The 27,833-nt window shown below is 45.5% G+C and overlaps 2 protein-coding genes across 2 annotated transcripts in view; one reads left to right on the plus strand and one right to left on the minus strand.

The window, feature by feature from the left end:
• rnf19b (ring finger protein 19B) overlaps positions 1 to 27,833 on the plus strand; it is a 212,815-nt gene that overhangs the window by 106,081 nt on the left and 78,901 nt on the right. The gene's annotated exons all lie outside the window — the stretch shown is intronic.
• Positions 10,658 to 14,910, minus strand: LOC147103253 (uncharacterized). Its single transcript, XM_085963142.1, has 2 exons — positions 13,639 to 14,910; positions 10,658 to 11,324 (listed from the first exon to the last, which is right to left on the minus strand). The coding sequence occupies exons 1-2, from the start codon at positions 14,638 to 14,640 to the stop codon at positions 11,265 to 11,267; spliced, it is 1,062 nt and encodes a 353-aa protein (XP_085819268.1). The 5' UTR covers positions 14,641 to 14,910; the 3' UTR covers positions 10,658 to 11,264.

Below are 27,833 nucleotides of genomic sequence, written 5' to 3' on the forward strand. Positions count from 1 at the left end.
ACCTTACTTGGTCACCAGTGTGGAGTTCAGGTAGGTTTTGTGTTCCTCTGTCATAATAGTACTTCTGCTTTTCTTTCTGTTGTTCTTTGAACTTCCTCACTTTCTCCCCCTCTTTTGTTTTCAGGAGGTTCTCCGGGATGGGTAGGTTTGACCTTAGCCGACGTCCCATCAGGAGTTGGGCTGGTGACATACCACACTCGAGCGGCGTTGTGCGGTATACAAGCATGCTTTGGTAGAAGTCAGTTCCACTGTCTTTTGCCTTGTACATCAGTCTTTTCACTGTCTGGACCGATTTTTCCACTAGTCCATTGGACTGTGGATAGTGAGGACTTGACGTTGTGTGGACAAAGTCCCACTCTTTGGCAAAGTGTCGGAAATTTGCATTGTTAAACTGGGGTCCGTTGTCTGTGAAGACCTCGCTTGCCACGCCATGTCAGGAGAATATGGCTTTCATACTTCTTATCACAGCTTCTGCGGTGGTGGTGTACAGTCTACAAACCTCTGGATACAGGGAGTAATAGTCTGTGATGACAAGATAGTCCTTCCCTTGACATACGAATAGGTCAGCGCCTACCTTCTGGTAAGGTCTGTCTGGTGCTGGGTGTGGCTTTAGTGGTTCTACCAGATTGCTTGCTCGATATTTCAGGCATATTGTGCAGTTTGACACCTCATTTGTCACATCTTGGTTCATTCGTGGCCAGTACATCACCTCTCGTGCTCTTTTCTTACACTTTTCGATTCCCAGATGTCCTCCATGGATCTTTTTTAGCATCTCTTTTCTCAGGCTCTTTGGGATAACTATTTTACTTCCTTTGTAGATGATGTCTTCGACCACTGATAGTTCCGCCCTGCAGTTCCAGTACTCTGCTATGTCAGGTGAGCAGTCTTGCTTCATGTTGGGCCATCCATCCAAGGTGCTTTTCTTCAGTCGTCTCATTGTTTCATCTTTGTTTGTCTCAGTCTTTATGAGCTCCATTTTTGCATCTGCTATGGGCAGTGCACTTGTGATCATGTCCACGTAGGCGTTTACTTTTTCATCCATTGTGGTGTTTGCGGGCTCACTTGGGTCAACAGCTCTGGACAACGTGTCTGCTGTATACATCAGCTTACCCAGTGTGTACGCAACATTCAGTGTATAGCGTTGCAGCCTGATCATCATTCTTTGTATTCTAAGCGGACAGCTATTTAGTGGCTTTTGGAACAATACAATCAAGGGCTTATGGTCAGTCTCTACACTGATTGCTTGTCCTGCCACAAACTGGTGAAATCTTTCACAGGCGTATGTGATGCTGAGCAGCTCCTTTTCTATTTGAGCATATCGCGTCTCCGCGTCTGTCATTGAGCGCGATGCATATGCAATAGGTTGCCAGTAGTCATATTGTTGCAGAAGAACGACACCGAGCCCACTCTGTGATGCATCTGATGATATCTTGATGGGTCTCGCTGGGTCATAAAACCTCAGAACTGGTTCCTCTGTGAGCAGTTTCTTTAGATCGTTCCATGACTTCTCATGCTCATGATTCCATTCCCATTCTATGTTCTTTTCAGTTAGTCTTCTCAGTGGTGCTATTTTTTCTGAGAGGTTGGGTATGAATTTACCCATGTAGTTGATCATTCCATTAAACCTCTGCACGTCCCTTTTGCATTGTGGCTTTGGCATATTCTCAATGGCGGACACCTTTCTGGGATCTGGTCTGATGCCCTCACTGCTAAGGATATCTCCCACGAATGTCAGTTCTGTCACCCCGAGCTGGCATTTCTCTCTATTCAGCTTCAGGTTTGTTTTCCTTGTTGCTTCCAGCACTTTTTTCAGTCTCTCGTCATGCTCAGTTCTCGTGGTTCCCCATACTATGATGTCATCCATTGATGTATCAACTCCCTCCAGGTGCTCATAGATCATATGGATAGTCTTGTGATACACTTCAGGAGCTGAGGCAATGCCAAATGGTAACCTTAGGAATCTGTATCTGCCATATAGAGTGTTGAACATGCACAGTCTTGAACTTGCTTCGTCCAGCTTCATCTGCCAAAATCCTGAGGATGCATCTAACTTGCTGAAATATTTTGCATTTGCAAACTGTGCCATGATTTCCTCACATGTAGGAAGCTTGAAGTGCTCTCTCTTTATTGCTCTGTTTAGATCTCTTGGATCCAGGCAAATCCTGAGCTTTCCATTCTTTTTGTCCACTACGACGAGGGAACTCACCCACTCAGTTGGCTCATCTATCTTCTGAATCACATTCAGGCTTTCCATCCTGTCCAACTCTGCCTTCAGTTGCTTTTGAAGAGCAAACGGAACTTTTCTGCATGGATGTATGACCGGTGTCATACTTTTATCTACTCTGATCGTGTGTTCTCCTGGAATGCAGCCTAGACCCTTAAATAGGTCTTTGTACTCTTTCATGAGTTCATCATAGACTGTCTCTCCTTCACTTTCCACAACGAGGACTCTCTTTACCAGGTTCAGTCTCTCACAGGCTTTTAAACCTAGTATGGCTTGCACATCCTTTGGCACCACGATTAATGCTAGCGTGTGCTCTCTGTCCTTGTGTGTTACTTTGACAATGCATCTTCCTTTCACTGGTATTTCAGTACCTGAGTATCCGGTCACTTTCACTTGTATTCCATGTAACTTTGGTCTGGGTCTAATTCTCTTAAAATCGGTCTCTGATATCACATTAACTTGTGCTCCAGTATCCAATTTAAATGGAATGTGTATGTCGTTCACTTTTAGTGTCAACATCCAGTCTCTTTCTTTTTTGTTTTCAGACACCACATCTACATAGAATTCCTCTATCTCGCTTTCATCTACTGTATGGACCTTGCTTTGTTGCGCTTGGTTCTTACAGCAACGGGCATAATGGTTGTTTTTGTTGCATCTATTGCATGTTTTACCATATGCTGGACACTTTCTTGGTGGATGCTGTGTACCGCATCGACTACATGACTTCCGATTGTCCCTTTCATTTTCGTTTGCTGGCCACGTCTCTTTTTTCACATTGGCGCTCTCTTTGTTAAACGGTTTGTATCCGTTCTTTCTCACTGCATCCACGTTGCAGCTACTGTCACTGAACAGCTCCTTTGCCTGCAACTTCACAGTCTCTGTAGCCCTACACAGTGCTATGGCTTTTCCCAGGTCTAGATCTTGCTCTCTTAGCAGTCTTTCCCTTAGACCATTATCTGGAATACCACACACCAGTCTGTCTTTTATCAGTGAGTCTGTCAGTCCCCCAAATTCACACGATTTGCTTCGGTTTCTCAGTTCAGTCACATACTGATCAATAGTCTTGCCGATTTTCTGTACACATGTGAAAAATTTGTGCCTCTCAAAGGTCACGTTGCGTTTAGGTATGCAGTAGGCCTCAAACTGTTCCATTATTTTATCTAGCTTCATTTTGTCTCCATCAACGGCAAATATGAAATTATTATATACCTCCAACGCTGCATCACCCACTACATGTAAGAACACGGACGATTTCTGTTTATCACTTTTCTCGTCAGCTCTGGTTGCCGCTAAATACAACTCTAAACGTTGTTTGAACCTTCTCCAATTTTCAGCCACATTACCTGACAACTGAAGCGTCGCCGGTGGGAGTAAACCTTCCATTTTTCACTCAGTTAGCTATTCTCCAAGGTAACTAACGATTTTCTCTTCTGGCTTGCTAACATGTGGAGAGCTGATTTCGCTTACTTGCCACAACTCCTTTCACTGTCCCATCGAGTTGCTAACTTCCGATTTTTCCTCTTCATCTCTTTCAATCGAGACACTTCTGACACCATGTATTGATTTCCTTGTGGGTTCAATGATGAGACATTTATATAAAAGAGAATAACTTTTAATCTAAGGTTTGTTCAAGAATTCATACAGCTTTTCAGGACACACCATGCTTGAGCTGCAGCTAAAGTGAAACTAAAAAGCTCAGCCTGCTTGTCTGTGTCACATGACCCCTGCTGCTCAGGCACAAGCAATCAAACACAGACAAACATGCTGTAAGGCATAAGTAAGCAAACACAGACAAATATCATCACTATTTGCTGATATCATTACAATGATGTATGAGTGTGAAGCTAAGTCTAGGATGAGAAAAGGCCACTTTTGACAATTAAGCCGGCCTTTTCCAAAGACCATGGACAATTTTCCCTTTATGGATTCCATCTAACTTTATCTCCTAATCAAAGTATTTGATTAACCTTGTTGATATTTACTGCATAGTTTCAGGGTCTGGTCAATACCCACAGTCAAGTCATTTTACTGTGCTGCATTAACTAAGGGACATGTAAACTGCCTGCTGATTATTGTAAAGACAGAAGTAAGTCTGTGGGACAACCTGATGCCTGGGCCTGCTGAAGGAGAATCCACCCAACCCCTCAGTTATGGGGGTGAATCACTGTATTCTTAATCCGCACCTGGACTGAAACATGTTGAAGGAGGAAATACCTATGTGGTTGTTGCAAATAAACCTTGTCCAGTTAGTTAAAGAAAATCCACAACAGACTAGCATTATTTGCTTTGCAGTATTTTAAATTCAGAACCTTGGATGTGCAATCCGAATAAATATATTCCATCGATGGTTATGGAAGTTTCACATTTCTTGTCACAGTTACCATTATTGTATAGTTAACCACATCAAAATCCATTAAGTTCTTCTCCCTTTCACGTAATTAGCAAGGAGCACTCCAAAAGTTATCAATCTTCCTTGTACATTTCACCTTATTAAAAAAAATATATATACACACAGCCTTCCTTCTAGCCAACATTAGGTGCCATTAGCCTGGGAAAGCCTAGGAACCTGCCCTTCCCTCCACCGGACTTTGTTAGAAAGGGCTGGAAGTAGGTTGTGCCTCAAATTTCATAGAAACATAGAATATAGGAGCAGGAGTAGGCCATTCGGCCCTTCGAGCCTGCTCCGCCATTCAATGAGATCATGGCTGATCCTCCAAGTTCAGTACCTGTCCCTGCCTTCTCCCCATATCCCTTGATCCCTTTAGCCTTAAGAAATATATCCAACTATTTTTTGAATATATTTAATGAACTGGCCTCCACCACCCTCTGTGGCAGAGAATTCCACAGGTTCACCACTCTCTGGGTGAAGAAATTCCTCCTCATTTCAGTCCTAAATGGCTTACCCCTTTATCCTTAGACTATGACCCCTGGTTCTGGACTCCCCGGCCATCATAAACATCCTTCCTGCATCTAGTCTGTCCAGGCCTGACAGAATTTTATAGGTTTCGATGAGATCCCCTCTCAATCTTCTAAACTCCAGTGAGTATAATCCCAATCGACACAATCTCTCCTCATACGTCATTCCTGCCATCCCAGGTATCAGCCTGGTGAATCTTCGCTGCACTCCTTCCATGGCAAGAACGTCCTTCCTCAGGTAAGGCGACCAAAACTGCACACAATACTCAAGGTGCGGTCTCACCAAGGCCCTGTACAACTGTAGCAAGACATCCTTGTTCCTGTACTCGAACCCTCTTGCTACGAAGGCCAACATACCATTTGCCTTCTTAACCGCCTGCTGCACCTGCATGCTTACCTTCAGCGACTGGTGCACAAGAACACCCAGGTCTCTTTGCACTTCCCCTTCTCCTAATCTATTACCATTCAAATAATAATCTGCCTTCCTGTTTTTGCCACCAAAGTGGATAACCTCACATTTATCCACATTATAGTGCATTTGCCATGTTTCTGCCCAATCACCCAATCTGTCCAAATCGTACTGGAGTTTCACGACATCCTCCTCACAGCTTACCCTCCCACCCAGCTTTGTGTCGTCTGCAAATTTGGAGATATTGGCCTAGAAATTGGGTTTTGGCGCAGCGACGGCTTTAGCGCCGGAAGTTAGTGCCGGAGCTAAGTCGCGCTGGGCGGGCCAAAAATTCACTACTTCTGCGCCCAAACGGCTGCCGGCGCTGCTGAAAGCTGTTAGCGCCTGAAAACTGGCGCTATGCGCTGAATTTCGGCGCTATTCCGGCGCTGCGGCGCCCGCTGCGGTGCGGCAGGTTCGGGAAGTGCAGGCCTCCTCCTTCCCTTAAGGAGGAGCTGCCTGCACCCGGCCGCGGCCCACGATAATCTTTTTAAAAATGAGCCCGGCACCTCGGACAAGTGCCGGGCTTGCTTCTGTTCCGGGGGGGGGGGGGAAGTCCGGGGAGGGAGCTGCGGCCAGGCGGGCGGCGGGAAAGCGGCCGGCCGCCGCGGGGCCTTTAATGCGCCGGCGCAACGTTCTGTAAGGCACCTCTGCCAGAACGTTGCTTGCGGCTGCCACAGGCGAGGCGGCCGCAACTCAATTTCCGAGTTCGGGCGGGTTACCATGGCAACCGGGACGCTGCGCACACCGATGACGTCATCGGTGCCGGCGCAGCGCTACCGGCCTAACGCCGATTTAGGGCCCCTGTCAATTTCAAAACTGGCCATAACTTCGCCGCTAGGCCCTCTAGCGCCTCAAAAGCGGCGCTAAGGCCAGTGAATTTCTAGGCCATTACATCCAATTCCCTCGTCCAGATCATTAATATATATTGTGAACAGCTGGGGTCCTAGGACTGATCCTTGCGGTACCCCACTAGTCACTGCCTGCCACTCGGAAAACGACCCGTTTATTCCAACTCTTTGCTTTCTGTCCGCCAACCAGTTCTCTATCCAAGTCAATACCTTGCCCCAATCCCATGTGCCTTAATTTTGCACGCTAATCTCTTATGTGGGACCTTATCGAAAGCCTTCTGAAAGTCCAAATACACCACATCCACTGGTTCTCCCTTATCTATTTTACCAGTTACATCCTCAAAAAATTCCAGTGGATTAGTCAAGCTTTATTTACCTTTTATAAATCCATGTTGACTTTGTCCGATCCTGTCACTGCTTACCAAGTGCTCTGCTATTACATCTTTTATAATAGATTCTAGCATTTTCCCCACTACCGATGTCAGGCTTACCGGTCTATAATTCCCCGCTTTTTCTCTACCACCTTTTTTGAACAGTGGGGTAACATTAGCTACCCTCCAATCCATGGGTACTGTTCCAGAGTCTATCGAGTTCTGGAAGATGACCAGCAATGCATCTACTATTTCTAGGGCCACTTCCTTGAGTACCCTGGGATGTAGGTTATCAGGCCCTGGGGATTTATCGGCCTTCAGTCCCATCAATTTTCCTAACACCATTTCCCTACAAATACTGATTTCTTTCAGTTCCACCCTTTCATCAGGCCCTATGTTCCTGCATCTCTGGGAGGTTATTTGTGTCCTCCTTTGTGAAGACAGAACCAAAGTATGAATTTAGTTGGTCTGCCATTTCTTTGTTTCCCATTATAAATTCCCCTGATTCTGACTGTAAGCGACCTACGCTTGACTTCACCAATCTTTTTCTCTTCACATATCTATAAAAGCTTTTACAGTCAGTTTTTATGTTCCCTGCTAGCTTACTCTCATATTCTATTTTCCCTTTCTTAATTAATCCCTTTGTCCTCCTTTGTTGAATCCTAAACTGCTCCCAATCCTCAGGATTATTGCCTTTTCTGGCCAATTTATATGTCGTCTCCTTGGATCTTCTGCTATCCCTAATTTCCCTTGTTAGCCACGGTTGAGTCACCTTTTTTGTTTTATTTTTATGCCAAACTGGGATGAACAAATTCTGTAGCTCATCCATTCGGTCTTTGAATGTTTGCCATTGCCTATCCACCGTCAACCCTTTGAGTGCCATTCCCCAATCAATCCTACCCAACTCGCTCCTCAGACCATCGTAGTTTCCTTCATTTAAATTGAGGACCCTAGTCTCTGAGTCAACTACTTCATTCTCCATCTTAATGAAGAATTCGATCATATTATGATCGCTTAGACCCAAGGGACCTCGTACAACAAGATTACTAATTAATCCTTTCTCGTTACATAATACCCAGTCTAAGATGGCCTGATCTCTGGTTGGTTCCTCGACATATTGGTCCAGGAAACCATCCCGTACACACTCCAGGAATTCCTCCTCCACAGTGTTGTTACTAATTTGCCCCTTTGTTCCCATCGAACCCGATTTCTTAATATCCCAGAGTTTCTAGGCTTTAATTCTTTAAACCTCTCCATTGGGCATGCTATAGAAACTTGAGTCAAAAATCGCTGGATCTTGAATTTGACTGCAAGCTTCATAAGTGAAAACTGATGTGAAGAATTTATTGAACTTCCCTCCTCTCATAGTTCCTAACTTACACATTATTTGTTTCTAGCTAAAAAAATGTCTCCACATTTTAACCAGCAAAATCACCTCACTTGAGCACTACAGTAAACGTGGTGTGTTTGTGGTCAAGTGGGCACTGAGATGGGCCTCAACACAGTAAAGAAATGGTGCAGCCAGTTTACACAGGATTACATCGGATATACGGCATCGAAACAGGCCATTCGGCCCAACCAGTCCTGCTGGCGTTTATGCTCCACTCGAGCCTCCTCCCGTCTTTCCTCATCTAAATCTATCAGCATAACCCTCTATTCCCTTTTCCCTCATATGTTTGTCCAACCTCCCCTTAAACGCATCTATACTATTCGCTTCAACCACTCCCTGTGGTAGCGAGTTCCACATTCTCACCACTCTTTGGGTAAAGAAGTTTCTTCTGAATTCCTTATTGGATTTCTTCTCTAGTTATGCTCTTCCCCACAAGTGGAAACATTCTCTCTGCATCCACTCTATCAAAATTTTTCATAATTTTAAAGACCTCTATTAGGTCACCCCTCAGCCTTTTTTCAAGAGAAAAGAGACCCAGCCTGTTCATCCTTTCCTGATATGTATATCCTCGCATTTCTGGTATCATCCTTGTCAATCTTTTCGGCACTCTCTCCAGTGCCTCTATATCCTTTTTATAATATGGCGACCAGAACTGTACGCAGTACTCTAAGTGTGGTCTAACCAAGGTTTGCTATGTGTAAATTTGGTGTATCCTGTACTATTGCATGTAGCATAATTCCACTGTAGGTTTGTGTAGGTTTACGTGGTGATTGGGTTAAGTTCTATTTCCCCAGTTCCATCCAGTACCTTGGGGAACAATGCAAAATAGGCGGTGAGTTCTTCTCCACCCCCTGCGTTGCGTTTGATAGTAAAACCTTTTTATTGTGGGACGATTAAAGGTGAGATGTGCTTACAGTATTTTGTTACCGTTTTGTTACCGTTTCCTCCCCGCACGTAATAGCAGGTATGTAATCAATGGTTTAAAAAAAATCTTTTTCATCATTTATTTTTAGCTGTTGGAATACATGCACGTCACAGATGTGCACAGGAAACCACACGGCTATCGCATTTCGAATTCACGCTGCTACTCCTCTTTGCTTATTTGTAATCATAAACCTACAGAAAAATTCATTTCTTCCATTACTTTTAGCTCCTCCATCACGAGGCTCATTTCCATTCTCGTTAATTATAAAATTCTCATTCCAGTCATGATTTCAGAAAACATATTCAGAATTTTTTTTTTTCATTTTTAAAACCCCTAACTGTAACAGTTTTAATCAGATTTCCTGTAGTGGCTTGATTTCCAGCTAAGAGAGTCATAATATGTTTTCTTTGATGGAAGAATAGTTATTTGCAATAACATTGAGGAATACCATTCGCCCTCCCACATTGTAACACCATGGAAACTATGTTTATTTCTAAACCATATATGGGGTGGACAGTGTTTGGGCAGGAAGTTAGTTGCTGCTCGATCTGTGAGCTTTTGTAGCTGTTGGAAATAGAAGGAATGCCCCCATCCTCACTTCTGTAGCATCAACAGTAGGGAGGAAACTTACAAAAAGGCTGAGTAGTCAAATAGAATGGAATTATTTGCCCTTTACTCAATTTATATTTTCAAAACAACAGTGAAGTTCGAGGTTCATCTTATATTTTTTATAAAGGCCTACAACTGCCTATTGGACAAAGCTGCCCTCACCTGTTAAAGAATTGAGTCTTGCGTTCAAAACAGAAAGGGTGCTGCAACTTTAATACCTATTTATCTCTATTACAAGTCTTGTGTAAACTGTGCATCCATCATGCATCACACCTCAAAAGTGGTTGTCACATTTTCAGCCAAAAAATCATGATTGACTCAAATATCATGTTGATGAAAGACTAAGCAAGTAGAAAGCACTTCCTTTTAAGTGAACAGTGCTGATTGTAAAATACACTAAATAATCACTGCTTCCATTTACCAAGCAGCTAAGATTCAGCAACAAAGCACCAAGAACCAGAACAGCAGCCAATAATATCACTCCAGATTTTTTTTTTAAATGGCTTGAGCTGCCATTTTGATTTTTGAGCCAGCCTATTTATACTAGAAAGGAAGAACTTGCATTTATATAGTGCCTCTCACCACCTCAGGACGTCCCAAAGTGCTTCACAGCCAATGACATACCTTTGAAGTGCAGTCACTGTTGTGCTGTAGGTAAAAAATATAGCACATTGAAAAAATAGAAACTGAGACAAAGAGGGTGAGATTAGGAGTTAGCAAAATCTTGCTCAAAGAGGTGGGTTTTGAGGAGAGCATTGAAGGAGAAGAATGGGGCAGAGAGGTTTAGGGAGGGAATTCCAGAGTGTGGGACCTCAAAGTATCTACAGTATGTATTGACGTGCCTCAATAACTTCAAGACTCGAAGTTAGCAGAATAAAACAAGGCTTTTATTAGCAAAGAAAAGATGCCGGTGGCTGCACCTAGCTTCACCTGGCGTGCTGCTGTTCTACTGCAGGACAAGCCTGGACTTGTCTTAAGTAGGGCCAGGTATGGGCGGAGCCGACACACAAAGGGGGCGGTGCCCTATACACAATACAAGGTACAAACACCGGAGCAGGCAATACAATATATACAGTTAACTACAGAGTCTGATGAATGACATATTTCATCACATTCACCCCTTCTACAGATTTAGTCTGTCCGGGGGTGTGATAGTCCTCTGTGACCGACGTAACGGTTGCGGTGCCGCGGGTGCCGGCTGGGTGTCCCGGGTGGTCTCCTGGGTCTCTGCCGGGGGCGCCACCGGGGTTGTTGACGGAGTAGGTGGTGGGGGAGTAGGTGGTGGGTGTACCGTTGGCTGGTGTTCTTCCGGGGGTGATGAAAAATTAGTGGGTGGAGTGGATGGGTAATAGTTGTTGTGGTTGTTGTTGTTGTTGTAGTCATTGTCGTTGTTGCTGTTGTTACCGGCTGGGGCGAGGTCTTTTATGGACACAGTGTCCTCCCGTCTGTCGGCGTGCCGGATATACGCATATTGTGGGTTGGCGTGGAGCAGGTGCACTGGCTCCATGAGGGGGTCCGTCTTGTGGCCCCTCACATGCTTCTGCAGAAGTACCGGACCTGAGGTGGAGAGCCATGACGGTATGGATACGCCTGAGGTGGATTTCCGGGGAAACACAAACATTAGCTCATGAGGCGTGGCATTAGTGGCAGTACACAATAGTGACCGTATTGAGTGGAGCACATCTGGGAGGACTTCCTGCCAGCGGGAGATAGGGAGGCCCTTGGTCCTTAGAGTTAGGGTGACTGCCCTCCATACTGTCCCGTTCTCTCGCTCCACCTGACCGTTACCCCGGGGGTTGTAGCTGGTGGTGCGGCTCGTGGCAATCCCCTTGGACAGCATGTACTGGCGTAGCTCTTCACTCATGAAGGCCGCCCCCCTATCCGTGTGGATATAGCTTGGCATACCGAACAGGCAGAACAGGCTGTTGAGGCATTTAATGACCGTGGCGCTGGTCATGTCTGGGCAGGGGAAGGCGAATGGGAAACGGGAGTATTCGTCCACAATGTTCAGGAAGTAAACATTGCGGTCGACGGACGGGAGGGGGCCCTTGAAATCTAAGCTAAGCCGCTCAAAGGGCCGTGTAGCTTTGATTAGGTGGGCTCTATCAGGGCGGTAGAACCGAGGCTTGCACTCAGCGCAAGTGCGGCAGTTCCTGGTCAGAGACCGAACTTCCTCAATCGAGTAGGGTAAGTTGCGGGACTTTATGAAGTGGAACAGCCGTGTGACCCCTGGGTGGCAGAGGTCGTTGTGGAGGGTCTGTAGCCGATCCCCGGTGGCGTTGGCACACATCCCTCGTGAGAGGGCGTCGGGGGATTCGTTAAGGGCCCCCGGCCGGTATATGATGTTGTACTCGAAGGTGGAGAGCTCGATCCGCCACCTAAGAATCTTATCATTTTTAATCTTCCCCCTCTGTTTATTATTGAACATAAACGCTACCGACCGCTGGTCGGTAAGTAGGGTGAAGCGTTTGCCGGCTAGGTAGTGCCGCCAGTGGTGCACTGCCTCCACGATGGCTTGGGCCTCCTTTTCCACGGAGGAGTGTCTGATCTCGGGCCCCTGGAGGGTCCTCGAGAAGAAAGCTACGGGCCGCCCTGCCTGGTTGAGGGTGGCCGCCAAGGCAAAGTCAGACGCATCACTTTCCACTTGAAAGGGAGTGTTCTCGTCCACTGCCTGTAGCGTGGCCCGCTCAATATCCTGCTTAATGCTTTTGAAGGCAGCATGGGCCTCAGCAGAGAGCGGGAAAGAGGATGCTTTCAAGAGGGGACGGGCTTTATCGGAGTAGTTAGGGACCCATTGGGCATAATACGAGAATAACCCCAGGCACCTTTTCAGGGCTTTGGGAGTGTTGGGCAGGGGCAGCTCCCGTAGGGGGCGCAATCGGTCGGGGTCTGGTCCGATTTCTCCATTCTCCACCACGCTGCCTAGTATGCAAAGGCGCGTGGTGTTGAAAACGCACTTGTCCTCGTTGTAGGTGAGGTTGAGTTTTTGTGCGGTTTTCAGAAACCTCGCGAGGTTTGAGTCGTGGTCCTGTTGGTTGTGGCCGCAGATGGTGACGTTGTCGAGATAGGGGAAGGTTGCCTGCAAGTGGTGGTCATCGACCATGCGGTCCATCTCCCTCTGAAAGACCGAGACCCCATTCGTCACCCCAAAGGGGACTCTGAGGAACTGGTAGAGGCGTCCGTTTGCCTCGAAGGCGGTGTACGAACGGTCCTCTGGTCTGATAGGGAGCTGGTGGTACGCTGACTTGAGGTCGATGGTGGAGAACACCCGGTATTGGGCGATTTGGTTCACCATCTCGGATATGCGGGGTAGCGGGTAGGCGTCTAGTTGGGTATAGATGTTGACTGTTTGACTATAGTCAATCACCATCCGCTTCTTCTCGCTACCCCTCACCACCACCACTTGGGCGCGCCACGGGCTGTTGCTGCGTTCAATAATGCGCTCCTTCAGGAGCCTGTCTACCTCGGTCGTGATAAACCGCCTGTCCTCCCAGCTGTACCTCCTGCTTTTGGTCGCTATTGGCCGGCAGTTAGGGGTAAGGTTCGCGAATAGCGAAGGCGGCTTTACCTTCAGGGTAGCCAGACCGCACACTGTGAGGGGCGGCTGGGTCCCACCGAAATTGAGCGTGATGCTTTGGTGGTGGCACTGAAAATCCAGGCCCAAGATCACGCTCACACATAAGTCTTTCATAATTAACAGTTTAAAATTATTATATACAGTGTCTTTAACGGACAATCGTACCACGCAGTAACCCGCAATAGTCGATATCTGGGTTTTGTCGGCCATAGAGATCCTGCCCTGAGTAGGGACTATAGTTAGAGAGAGTCGTTGTACCAGGTCAGGGTGAATGAAGCTCTCTGTGCTCCCGCTGTCAATTAAACATTTAACCTTGCACCCGTTTACCTCAATGTCCACCATCGATTTGGATAGTGGGTGCGGTCTGGACTGGTCCACTGTGATCGACGCCACTGTAGGGCCCTGATCGGGACAAGATGGTGGGCCACACGAGGCCGGGTAAGATGGCGTCCACGCTGTCTGCTCGCGAGATGGCGGACCCCACGAGGTTGGACAAGATGGCGTCCAAGATGGCCGCTCCCACGGCGCGCACGCGGCGGTGGTGGTTTTGCCTGCGGGGTTCCCTCTGCACACCTTCCCAAAGTGCCCCTTCTTACCGCACTTAAAGCAGGTGGTGCCTTTCGCCGGGCACAGGTTCCTGGTGTGCTTCGGCTGCCCGCAGAAGTAGCATTTGGGGCCCCGATGCGTCGCGGCGGTCGTAGGGCTTCTGGGGGGAGAGCAGGGCCCCGACGGTGTTGGGCTACCGGGCTGGGAAACAGAGGCGGCGTGGGCCGCGCGGCCTGCTGAGTAGGAGTCAGAGTTCTTCTGAGCCACATCCAACGATCGCGCTGTGTCCACAGCCTGTGTCAGATCTAGGCCCGTTTTCTCTAGCAGTCTCTGCCGGATATAATTAGAACTAAGGTCTGCGATAAAGGCATCCCGAATCAGCTCGTCTGTGTATACCGTGGCTTTCACGTCTTTGCATTTGCAGTCTTTGCCAAGCACTTTTAGGGTGACTAGAAAGTCCTCTAGCGACTCTCCGGGTCGCTGTGTGCAGGTAGCAAGCAGGTGCCTGGCGTACACTTCGTTGGTAGGCCGCTGATAGTGGGCCTTTAGGATGTTGCAGGCATCCAGGTAGCTGGCGGCGTCTTGTATGAGTGGAAAAACCCGGTGGCTTACCCGATTCTGTAGGATCCCGAGTTTCACATCTCCGGTGGCTGTAGAGGCTGTGACGGCTTCGGAGTTGGCCATAAAGAATTCCAAGCACTGGAACCAGTGTCCAAACCGTGCCGATGCATCCGAAGCATGCGGGTCCAAATCCAAGCGTTCCGGTTTCAAAAGTTGATCCATCGTTAAAAGTTTGCTAATAAAATTGACGTGCCTCAATAACTTCAAGGCTCGAAGTTAGAATAAAACAAGGCTTTTATTAGCAAAGAAAAGATGCCGGTGGCTTCACCTGGCGTGCTGCTGTTCTACTGCAGGACAAGCCTGGACTTGTCTTAAGTAGGGCCAGGTATGGGCGGAGCTGACACACAAAGGGGGCGGTGCCCTATACACAATACAAGGTACAAACACTGGAGCAGGCAATACAATATATACAGTTAACTACAGAGTCTGATGAATGACATATTTCATCACATGTATGCCACTTCCATTCAAACAATATCTGTTTACATAGCTCTTTGTGCGGCCAAGGGCAATTAGTATGCTAACCAGACCCCAGCTATTTTGGGCAATCATTTACAAATGTCCTCTCTCCTAGCCAGCCCTCCCATCTTCAACCCTCCGTAAGCATCAGCTCATCTAAATCTCTGCTGCCCATATCCTGACTTGAACCAAGTCCCATTCACCCATCACCCCTGTGCTTGCTGACCTACATTAGCTCTCGCTTCAGCAACGACTCAAATTTAAAATTCACATCCTTGTGTTCAAATTCCTCCATGGCCTTGCCCCTCCCTATCTCTGTAACCTCCTCTAGCCCTACAACCCTCCGAGAACTCTGCGTTCCTCCAATTCTGGCCTCTTGTGCATCCCCGATTTTCTTCACACCTCTGTTGGCGGCCGTGCCTTCAGCTGTCTAGGCCCTAAGTGCTGGAATTCCCTAATTACCTAAACCTCTCCGCCTCTACCTCTCCTCCTTTACGGCACTCCTTAAAACCTATGACCAAGATTTTGACCTGCCCTAATATCTCCTTATGTGGTTCGGTGTCAGGTTTTGTCTGATCATGATCCTGTCTATCTCAGATACACATTTTCTAGAAGAGGAACATCACAAATGACTCTTTGCAAATGCCAGTCATGCTTGGTTTTAAATTAAAGCGTGCTAGTGATATCTATCAACAGATAATGATACTATACAAATCCAAAGTGCAGTTTTCCTATCTACTCCAGCAAAGGATATTTGAGTTTTTCTTCAAAAACAATTATGCTGTTCCTTTAGTTTAACTTCAGGTTCGAGGGAAAACTTCTCTCTGACTTTTCCGATGGGACCAAGAGGAATTTTCCCCACGGTCTTTGAGGTGTATTTTTACTTTTACCACAAATCAGCCATTTTAAGGACCGCCTGATTTCTGTTTCCGTTGGATCATTTTTATCTGTGATTATATCTCACTGGTGACAGCTGGTTAACAGTATTATTCTGAACTGTGTGATTATCACTCCACTGGAGATAGGAAAATACCGAATTCCAAAAGGCTAATATTCCCACGGAATGACAGGTAGGTAGGAAGAAGTTACAAGTAGCATAGTGTGCAGGATAGTTTAGATCTTTATGGTATAACGTGAAATCTAAGATGCAGCAAATGATGCAAGTCATTTGAATTCGGATTGTTTTTCACTTTCTCCTGACTATTTATTACCACGTACAATTTGGTTTTAGTTGTGCAAATTTCCTTGCCCACTGCAGGTAATAGTGGATTGCCTTAGAGCGTGGCTATTATAACCCTTCTGTATCATCAGCAAACAGATGCTATGCGGTTAAAACAAACATTACCGGGTTATTTATATCTACCCTGTGGATATAATACAACAAGAACGCAGTTTCACTAATGTGCTGCATAGTGACTCCAGGTTACTATTTACAGCGCATTTTTCAGCTCATCAAAGCACCCCGGCCTAGAAATTTATCTCAGGCAGTGGCGTAGAACGCTGGTATCGGATTGGATCGGCTGTTATACCCAGCGCCTGATATTCGGTTCCACTGACTGCACTAGAACTGATTCCGGAGATGAAGGGGTTGCCTTATGAAGAAAGGTTGAGCAGGCTGGGCCTATGCTCATTGGAGTTTAGAAGAATGAGAGGGGATCTTATTGAAACATAAGATTCTGAAGGGGCTTGACAGGGTAAATGCAGAGAGGATATTTCCCCTCGTGGGGGAATCTAGAACTAGGGGGCATAATTTTAGAATAAGGGGAAACCCTTTTAAATCAGAACTGAGGAGGAATTTCTTCTCTGAGGGTCGTGAGTCTTTGGAATTCTTTTCCCCAGAGAGCTGTGGAGGCTGGGTCATTGAGTATATTTAAGGTGGTGATAGACAGATTTTTTGAACAATAAGTGAGTCGAGGGTTATGGGGAGCGGGCGGGGAAGTGGAGTTGAGGCTAAGATCAGATCAGCCATGATCTTATTGCATGGCGCAGTAGGTTCGAGGGGCCAAATGACCGACTCCTGCTCCTACGTCTTATGTTCTTATATCGGGCGCTGTGTATAACCGGCGGCTGATCCGATACCGCCTGTTTTGCGCCATCGTCTGAGACAAATTTCTAGCCCCCCATCTGTTAGGTTTATTTCATAAACAGTGGTTTAGAAATGGTTGTTAAAAGGTACAGTGTTTCCATGGAGACCGATTGGGGAGGTTATGTGCATATATTTGGTGTTTTCTCTTGTGTGCATTATAGAGAAAACCTGGTTTATTTCTAACCTCAAAGTACTCCGGCAGTTAGCCATATGTTTTATAAGGGAAAATATGTTCTGTATTGTGCTTTATATATAGTTATATAACCGGGTCGGCTTTACGTATGAAGTCCAATGATAAGAGAACATTTTTGAAACTCAAGGCACCATTTTAAATGTCAGCCAACAAGAAATCTACAATCTTAGAAATTTTCTTTGTCCCCAACATGTCCAATTTCCATTTCAGCAATACTGACGAGATGTTTGCCATCACAGTTAAACCAGTACAAAGGTTTTAGTAATCCTTTGCAAAAGTATAATGACACGTACTAGGAGAGTGAATTGCAACATGATCTGGCACACAAGTCAAAGCATATTCAACTCGCAGCTTAGCAACAGAGCAACTGCGCTCTTAAGTAAATACATTTGTTGGACTTTTAATTCTAGTCATATTCATTTCCATTGTCAGAGCAGAGATCAGGCCGCCCTTGGTGGAAATGATGCACTGCTTAACCTTACCTTTTCTTCTGTTGCTATGGAATCTGGCAACACTTTTTCTGCCAATATTTTCTATATCAGCAGTCCAACCACTATCTTGACTTTGTAAATACATATCTGGCTATTGTGACCTTTAAAACAATTGACAATGCAACAGTACAGTACATTGCAGTTGACTGCATGTGAAAACCTCAACACCTGCTCTTCTTCTGGTGCTGCTTTGTCAATCCCCGAGGACGAAGGCTGTGAATTTATAGAGAAAATCTGCCACTATTAAGCAGGTGGGTTGAGTATGAAAAAATATTTTGTGTGAGATCCTAAATGTAGCTCCTTGGGAACAGAAGACAGATCCCAATGCAGTGTAAAGCTGTTTTTGGGAGTGATTTCAAGTCCAAACCATCCACTACTCTTAGATCATCCTGGAGAGCAAAGAGAACCCCAGCTTCTTTTCTTCACTACCGGTCATTTCCTTAAACCCCGCTCTCCTCCCTCACCGAACAACAAGTACCAGGAGCTCATAGGCTTCTTTGTCACCAAGAAACAGACCCTCCATTCAGCTGCCTCTACTGCGTCCCCATTTCCCCGACCCTAGCCCTGAACACACACTCACTCTCTCTCTCTCTCTCTCTCCCTTTTCTCTCTCTGTTTCGCTCTCTCTGTCTTATTTCTTTCCCATCTTCTCCCATGCCCTCTTTGAACTCATCTTGTCCACGAGATCCATTTCCTGCTTCTTCAATACCATTTCCACTAAACTCCTGACCACACATCTTTCCTTCCGGGCCCCCATGCTAGCTGACATTGTAAATCATTCTCTCACCTCTAGCACTCCCCCCCCCGCCCCCCCACTTTCAAAACTGCTGTAATCACCCCTTCCTCAAAATAGCCACTATTGACCCCTCTGTTCTTGCAAACTGCTGCCCAATCTCCAACCTCCTTTTCCTCTCAAGTCCTTTAACTGCTTCCGATCTGTGCTCATCTCTATCGCAACTCATTGTTTGAATCTCTGTAATCAGCTTTCCATCCTTCCCACAGCACCAAAACAACCCTAACTAAAGTCAAGGAAAGCATTATCTGTGACTCTGAGAGTCATGCACAATTTCTTCTCGTTGTCCTCAACTTCTCAACAGCAATCACAACATCTTCCTCCATTGTGCAGCTCAGTGGGACTGCCCTTGCTTAGTTCACTCTTATCTGTCAGAGGATCCCTACCAATGGCATCTGTTCTCACCCCCACATCGTCACCTTGGGAGCCACCCAACGATCCAGCCGTGGCCCCCTCCTCTTCCTCATCACCAGTGGACAGCATGTAGAGATCATCCACAGTCACAGGGTCAGGTTCCACATGTACACTAATGGCACTCGGCTCCACCTCTCCACAACCTCTCAGACCTCTCCACTACCTCTGCGTTGTTAGACTGTGTGACATCCAGTCTTGGATGAGCTGCAATTTTCTCCAGCTAAACATTGGAGAAAAGCAAAGTTATCACTTTTGGCACCTGTCACAAACTCCATACTCTTGCCACTGACTCCATCCACTTCCCCAGCCACTGTCTCAAGCTGAACCTGACTGTTAGCACCCTAGTTGTCCTTTTCGACCCTAAGCTAAATTTCTGACTCTATATCCTCTCCATCACAAAGGCTGCTTACTTTCAACTCCATAACATTGTCTGCTTTTGCCTCTACCTCATCTGTCACCGAAGCCCTCATCCATGCCTTTATTGCCTGCAGGTTTGACTATTCCAATGCTTAGTTGGTGGACCTCCCTCCTCCACACTATGTAAACTTAGCTTATCCAAAACTCTGCTGTCCACATCCTAATCTATACCAAGTCCCACTCGCCCTTCGCCCCTATCCTTACTGACCTACATTTGGTTCCCGGTCCCCCAATTCCTCAAAATTAAAATTCTCATCCTGAAATTGAAATTTCTTTATAGCCTCATCCCTCCCTATCTCTAACCTTCTCCAGTCCTACTGCCGCCCCTCTCAAATTCTCTGGCCTCTGATTTCGGTCTAGTGCACTCTCCCCTTCCTTCAACCCACCATTGGTGGCCTCGCCTTCAGCCGACCAGGTCCCATGCTCTGGAATTCCCTCCCAAAATCTCAGCAACTCTCCCCCTCTTTCTCTTTCTTTAAGACCCCCCTTAAAACCCAACTCTTTGACCAAGGCAATCAACCCTCCTAATATCTCCCTCTTTGGCTTGACATCCATATTTGTTTCTTATGCCTCTGTGAAGTACCTTGGGATGCTTTTCCACATTAAAGGTGCTATATAATTAAAAGCTGTTGTTATTGAACAAGATAAGGGATGTCACTGCTGGGAAACATGTTCTGTCCGCTCTTTGCAACTAGTTTCAATTTCAGGAAGTCCTAGGACTGGCATGGCACAGGTTAATTGATCCAAATGAGCTCATATTCAAATTATCCAATTAATTCCGATGACCACTTTGACCGCTCTCGTTCATAGTAAGCTCCAACTTTTGATGTCTGTGCAAGAGACTGAACCTATTCTCACTTCCACTAGATTGCCAGGAATTCAAATGCATATCCACCTATGAACCCGTCCTCTGGGCCACCAGAACTTGGACACATACCAACCACCCACACTGGAGCAACAGGTTGAATGCATGTCAATCATGAGACTACAAAAGATTGGATGCAAAGTGGTGTACTTTTTTTAAAAAGCATCTATCGTCCCTATTATGCCTACTGGTAAGACTCAAGGAAAAAATCAGGTTAGCTGCCCAGGTGTCAGATTGGTTGGTGGATTTTCCTTTTTTTTTTAGGCCAATATTGCATCTGGGCAAACTGGTTCTGTCCCTGATGCTATGGGCTTCCTTGGGCCGAGAATGTCCAGATTATGGGTCAGAGTCCTGTTCTCTGTGCAATGACATCCCTTACCTTGTTCTCTGCTTGCCAACTCTGCACAGTGTAAAATAATAATACTTTGAATAGGGTTTTAAGTAATAATTAAATCTACATAAAGGCTGTAGGCCCCGACAATATCTCGGCTGTCGTGCTGAAGACTGGTGCTGCAGAACTAGCCGCGCCTCTAGCCAAGCTATTCCAGTACAGCTACAACACTAGCATCTACCCGTCAATGTGGAAAACTGCCCAGGTATGTCCTGTCCACAAAAAGCAGGACAAGTTCAATCCGGCCAATTACCGTCCCATCAGCTCTACTCTCAATCATCAGCAAAGTGATGGAAGGTGTCGTCGACAGTGCTATCAAGCTGCACTTATTCACCAATAACCTGCTCACTGATGCCCAGTTTGGGTTCTGCCAGGACCACTTGGCGCCAGACCTCATTACAGCCTTGGTCCAAACATGGACAAAAGAGCTGAATTCCAGAGGTGAGGCGAGAGTGATTGCCCTTGACATCAAGGCAGCATTTGACCGAGTCTGGCATCAAGGAGCCCTAGTAAAACTGAAGTCAATGGGAATCGGGGGGGAAACTCTCCACCGGCTGGAGTCATACCTAGCACAAAGGAAGATGATTGTGGTGATTGAAGGTCAATCATCACAGCCCCAGGACATCGCTGCAGGAGTTCCTCAGGGCAGTGTCCTAAGCCCAACCATCTTTAGCTGCTTCATCAATGACCTTCCCTTCATCATAAGGTCAGAAGTGGGGATGTTCGCTGATGACTGCACAGTGTTCAGTGCCATTCGCAACTCCTCAAATAATGAAGCAGTCCATGGCCGCATGCAGCAAGACCTGGACGACATTCAGGCTTGGGCTGATAAGTGGCAGGTAACATTCGCGCCACAGAAGTGCCAGGCAATGACTATCTCCAACAAGAGAGAGTCTAACCACCGCCCCTTGACATTCAACGGTATTACCATCGCCGCATCCCCACCATCAATATCCTGGGGGTCACCATTGACCAGAAACTTAACTGAACCAACCACATAAATACTGTGGCAAAAGGAGCAGGTCAGAGGCTGGGTATTCTGCAGCAAGCATCTCACTTCCTGACTCCTCAAATCCTTTCCACCATCTACAAGGCACAAATCAGGAGTGTGATGGAATACTCTCCACTTGCCTGGATGAGTGCAGCTCCAACAACACTCAAGATGCTTGACACCATCCAAAACAAAGCATGATTGGCACCCCATCCACCACCTTAAACATTCACTCCCTCCACCACCAGCGTACCATGGCTGCAGTGTGTACCATCTACAAAATGCACTGCAGCAACTCGCCAAGGCGTCTTCAGCAGCACCTCACAAACCCGCGACCTCTACCACCTAGAAGGACAAGGGTAGCAGGTGCATGGGAACACCACCACCTCCAATTTCCCCTCCAAATCACACACCATCCTGACTTGGAAATATATCGTCATTCCTTCATCGTCGCTGGGTCAAAATCCTGGAACTATCTCCCTAACAGCACCGTGGGAGTACCTTCACCACACGGACTGCAGCAGTTCAAGGCAGCGGCTCACCACCACCTTCTCAAGAGCAGTTAGGGATGGACAATAAATGCTGGCCCTGCCAGTGACGCCCACATCCCAGGAACAAATTTTTAAAAATAAAGCTTGAGTGGGCTGGACACCTGCTGCTCCCACTTGTTTTCTTTGTGGCAGTTAATGTCAGGTCTGCTCAGGGATATTTGCATATGGGAGTTTTGAATACTGCAGCAAGGAGTAAACTTTTCTAGGAAGCTTACAACACATGTCTGACAGTCAGTTTCTGCCTGGGGCAAATCACATTATTAAATTGAAGAGAACAATGAACAAATAGGCTTTCCTGAGTTCCGATCAGCTGCTTTAGGGCACCAAATAAAGGAAGTTATTAAATATCCACACAGGAGCAGAGTAGTCACACTATGGTCCACTGAGTATCATATTGTGCACAATTCAACGTTTGTCCTACAACCACACGCTCAGATAGTTGTTCTTTAAAAATAACCTAATTGAAATATTTCCTTCAGAATTTTCTGGCAAAGCACTATCACAGCAAATGATAATAGATGCCGCACGGAAACTGATTTGATTATTGGTATTTCTGGAAACTGAAAGGAGGTTGAATATGTCAGTCTGGCACAGTTGGTAGCACACTGGCCTCTGGTTCTGGGTTGGAGGCCAGCAGGACTTGAACACAATCTAGGGTTACATTCCAGTATAGTACTGATGGAGTCCTTTTGTTGGCGATGCAGTCCACCAGATGAGAAATTAAACTGAGGACTCCAGAAGTAATGGTGTGGGGACAGAAAGAAAAGCCATTGCTGTAGATATTCTGGCTACGATTGGATAGGTAAGAGTGAACCGAGTGAGTGCAGTTCCTGTCAGCTTGACAACGGAGGAGAGGCGTTGGAGAAGGATGGTGTGGTCAACCATGTCAAAGAATTCAGAGTGGTTGAGAAGGACAAAGATGAATAATGTACCATTGTCACAGTCACAGAGGATTGCATTTTGTCACTTTAATTAAGGCTGTTTCAGTGCTGTGGCTGTGGCTGGAAACCTAATTGAAGCGATTCAAACATGGGGTTGTGGGAAAGATGGGCACAGATTTGGGAGACAACACCACATTCAAAGACTTGAGAGGAAAGGGAGGCTGAAGATGGAGCTGCAGTTTGCAAGGACAGAAAGGTTGAGGGTGTTTTTTTTGGGAGAAGGGGTAATGATGGCATAGAAACATAGAAGATAGGAGCAGGAGTAGGCCATTCGGCCCCTCGCACCTATTCCGCCATTTAATGAGATCATGGCTGATCATCCAAATTCAGTGCCCTGTCCCTGCTTTCTCCCCATATCCCTTGATCCCTTTAGCGTTAAGAAAGGGAGGAGGACACAACTTGAGAGGGGATAATTTACAACGTCCGCTAGCATGAGGGTGAGGAAGGAAATTTGAATGGTCAGCCGTCTCATGGACATGATGAGCTTGGAAAGGGTATGAGGGCAGAAGGGAGAGACGCTCGAGAAGTTCCGAGTTCAGGGCTTGGGCATGGGGTAAACCATGAGGGAAGTTTGGCTTGGTTGGCAAGGGGAAGGGGGGGATGCGGCAGAGGCAACTGAATGATTGGTCTCCATCATAGTGACAAAGAAATCCTGGAGAGAATCGAAAGCCCAGAGACATATGAGCAAGGGCAGGGCCATGGGTAGCAAATTTAGAGTTATATGCACTCTTTTCAAATGCTGCTCCCCTTCCCCTCTGCATCCAGTGGCTCATGCTTTTTCTAGAGAATCTGAGAGGAATCCAGATGCATGTTTCCCCAGAAAATCTTGTGGCTTTACGCTACAAGTGGTGCATTCTGGTAGATTCAAAACAATTACTTTTTAAAACTTAAAACTTCACAATTGATATATTTTTAATCGCAAAAGATTCTAGGAAAATAAATCACATTTGGGTTTATCCATACTCAGGTGATTGCTTTCCTACCAGGGGTGTAGTGGAGGATACGTTAGGATATATCGAGCGATCCACATTCCTCATTGCTTAATTCCTATAAATATTTCACATTTTCATGATGTAACTTTTTCCCCCTCAAATGTAATTATTAATAGAACCATAGTATTTTCCAGCACAGAAGGAGTCCATTCGGCCCGTCGTGCCTGTGCCGGCTCTTTGAAAGAGCTGTTCAGTTTAGTCCCACACCCAAGCTTTTTCCCCCTAACCCTACAAATCAGTCCTCGTCAAGCACCTGTCCAACTGACTTTTGAAATTTCCTGTGGAATCTGATTCCACCACCCTTTCAGCTAGTGCGTTCCAGATCTCAACAATCCTCTGTGTGAAAAAAAATTCTCCTCATTTTCCCTCTAGTTCTTTTGCCAATCTATGACCTCTAGTTACCAGTCCACTTGCCAGTAATGTGGGCTGATTTAAAAAAAAAATCTCATCTTGCTGTTAAATGTATAATTAGGAATAGTTTGTGTTTCATAAATTGGCTTATCATTATCTATTGTTCAGACCTGGCATCAAATGAATGACTTTGGTACACCTGGTCCATGGCAGATGAACCCCTAGTAAGTCTCACATTATGATTCTGACTGGAATACTTCTTCCTTTGTGGGATCCAAAGAAGTGCATCCTGGCTCCAAGGCAGCAAATTACACAATTGACTGTTTGACTATGTTGCTCCCTGTCTCCTAGGGAACAAGAGGACAGACAGGAACATTTGCACTGTTTTATTTTAGTGTAACTGTATTTATAGTGACCAGTTATTTAATATTTTTAATGTTCTTAAGGGAAAATGTCAGTGTTTGGGGAGTTTAAATGCAGGGTAAACTTTCCTCTTGCTTCACTGGCCTGCCTTGTTACTACCCTATTTTCAGATACTAGGTCAGATACTTAGCTTTCTAATACACATCTACACGGGCGGTAATGGCTTATTGCTCCAGTGAGTATTTTAAGTGAACCAAGGACAAGTCACTGGCAATCAACATCTCCTGATTTTTCCCAATCTGGAATATGGAATGTCAAAGTTACTACTATCATCATTCTGGAATTGTGCCATCAGTAATCATTTTTTTTCAGGTATTGACGAAGAAAAAAGTATTTTTAAAAGGCCTTATTATTCCCCCTTCCCCAGCAAATAATTGTGATGGAGATCTTGGCTTATTTCTGTAGGGGGCAAGAGCTTACACACATTTGAAAAGAGAGCAAAACAAAGGGGAATTGGAGGAGGGAAGAATGTATTGAAACCTATGTAGAGAAATAATGCCAGTTGTGCTGAGTATTCTTTCTTTGTGAAGATGGGGCGGTGTGAGACACTAAAAGTGTGCACACAAATGACACCAACCGTTGTTCCCACTTTCTAATTTTCTTTAAAAAGGATTGAATTTACCTCTAAAATCACAAAGATCAAAAGACAAATACACCATCAATTGAGACTCAGCTGCAAACAGTGGTTAAAACCCTTTGTTAAGATGTTTACTTCACAGTTTGTGTTTATATACTTTTAACATAGAAAAATGTCCCACAGCATGTCACAAAGGAGGCGAGGGATGGATGCTGAGCCTTTGTGGAAGAGTTAGGAGAGCTGACCAATGGTTTGGTTGAAGAGATGAGTTTTAAAACTTGGTTTATAGGTTTGAGATCAGGTGCTCACCGATGCTTGAATTTACTTGATTCCGTTAACCACTTTCATTAGTTTGTTGGTCAGCCCATCAGGGAAAGATTTCACAAGATTATGAGATAAGTTTGGATGTAGAAGATCCTTTTGCTCATTTGATCTCATCTGTCCAAAATACCAACTCCACCCTCTTCCCATTACAGCTTTTACATTCCGCCTGAAAAGGCAGACAGGGCCTCAGTTTAAAGTTACAGCTAGGGTGTCAGCCGTGGCTCACTGATGGCATTCAGAAGCATTGTGGGTTTAAACCCCCTCCAAGGACGTGAGCACATAGTTTAGGCTGACAGGTAAGTGCAGTACTGAGGGAGCACTGCATTGTTGGAGGTCCTGTCTTTCACATTGTTGACATGAGATAATTAAACTGAGGTCCTGTCTGTCCTGTCCTCTCAAGTGAGTGCAAAAGACCCCATGGTACTAGTCGAAGAAGAGTAAGGGATTTCTCCGTGTCCTGACAACACTTACCCCTCAACCAACTGCGCCAAAAGCTGATTATCTGCTCATCATCTCGTGCTGTTTGTGGGACCTTGCTGTGCACAATTTAGCTGCCATATTTCCCTACATTACAACAGTGACTACACTTCAAAATTGACTATGAAGCACTTTAGGATGTCCTGAGATCGTGAAAAGAGTTATACAAATGAACATTTGTTCTTTCAAAGGACAAGCACCTCTGTTAATGCAGCACTCCCTCAGTACTTCACTGCAGTGTGATCGGAGATTATGCGCTGAAGTCCTGATGTGTGAGCTTCAAACTCAGAACTCATGGCGCTAATCGAAGACCAAGAGACGAGAATGCTGCCAACTGAGCCAATCTGATAGCCAAGTGTTGTGGCTGCAGTTGTAGTACAAATAGTAAACAGAATTTTTTCCCCAGGTGAGCCGATTTATTCCAATGGCCATGTATAAGGCAAAACAAATTAACAGAGTATTGTATATGGAGAATTGAAGATTTGAGGCTGATTTTTGTCATTTGATTCACATCATTCAAATCATTTGGGTCCTTGTTAATTATATTCATGAATTTTACAAATTAGGTCTCATTTAAATCAGTTAATTAGGGTTAATTAGAAAATGGACCTAAAAAAAAGTACTATGGTGATTTATATATATTGGGCAACTGCCAGGAAATTAGTCATTGTGTGGATTTAACCCTGCATTTGTTGGCATGTTTAATTTACTTCATATATTGTACATGCATGATATAGATATAGTGATCGAATGGTCCAAACCACTTCCCAGTCATTCCTATTACATTGAATTTTTGTTTTCAAGTGTAAAATGTTCCAACCACAACTGAACTTTTCATGCTGTGCAATCACCCCAGTCCTTCTCGATGTAGACTGGCTCCCAATCCCCAAATCACTGATTTACAAATCTTTATCCTTGTTTTAAATCTTTCCCTGGCTTTGCCTCATCCTAACTCTGCAACCTCTACCTCTCCAATACCAACCTTCTGTGTATCCCCTCCTCCCTCAGTGGCAGAGCCTTTGGATATTGTGTCCTTGCACTCTGAAATTTTCTTCCTAAAGCATTCAGCCATGCCACATCTCGCCTCATTTACAAAAGCTCCCTCAAAATCTACTTCTTCAATTGTACCTTTGATCACCTTGCAAGACCTGCGCCCAAGCTCCTGCTTAGTATCTGGTCCTTGCTTTGTGAAGTGCCCAAAGCCATTTTGTTACATTAAAAGCACAAGGTTATTTTTCATGGTGGTTCTTACATTGGGATTGGTATCCTGGATTGGCAAGGACACCAATCCCCATTTGCTAAAATAAAATTTCAATGAAGATAGTCGAGCATTTTGAAATAATCACTTTCCAGCAGGCTACTTTTTTAATGGGTATGTGGGAATATTTCCTCTCCACAGGGAAACATTTTAAAACCTTTTATTGGTATAATTCTATTGAATAAATCCACTTCAGTTATGTGGAGAGACTATAGAATCTATGATGGTTTTCCTTAGAGCAGAGAAGGTTAAGGGGAGATTTCATAGAGATGTTCAAATTGAGAGGTTTAGCTAGAGTAAAGAAAGACTTGCATTTATATAGCGACTTTCACAACCACCGGACGCCCACAGCACTTTACAG

The sequence above is a fragment of the Somniosus microcephalus genome, chromosome 20 (assembly GCF_052327205.1).
Source record: "Somniosus microcephalus isolate GS21.2 chromosome 20, FLI_Smic_1.0, whole genome shotgun sequence".
In the NCBI taxonomy this organism is placed as follows: domain Eukaryota; kingdom Metazoa; phylum Chordata; class Chondrichthyes; order Squaliformes; family Somniosidae; genus Somniosus; species Somniosus microcephalus.

Bases quoted from the DNA above. Each gene is read 5' to 3' on its own strand.
- LOC147103253 (XM_085963142.1), bottom strand. From the start codon at position 14,640: ATGGATCAACTTTTGAAACCGGAACGCTTGGATTTGGACCCGCATGCT. The intron at 11,325-13,638 runs GTAAACGGGTGC...AATCCACCTCAG, and splicing joins AATCGATGGTGGACATTGAG to GCGTATCCATACCGTCATGG.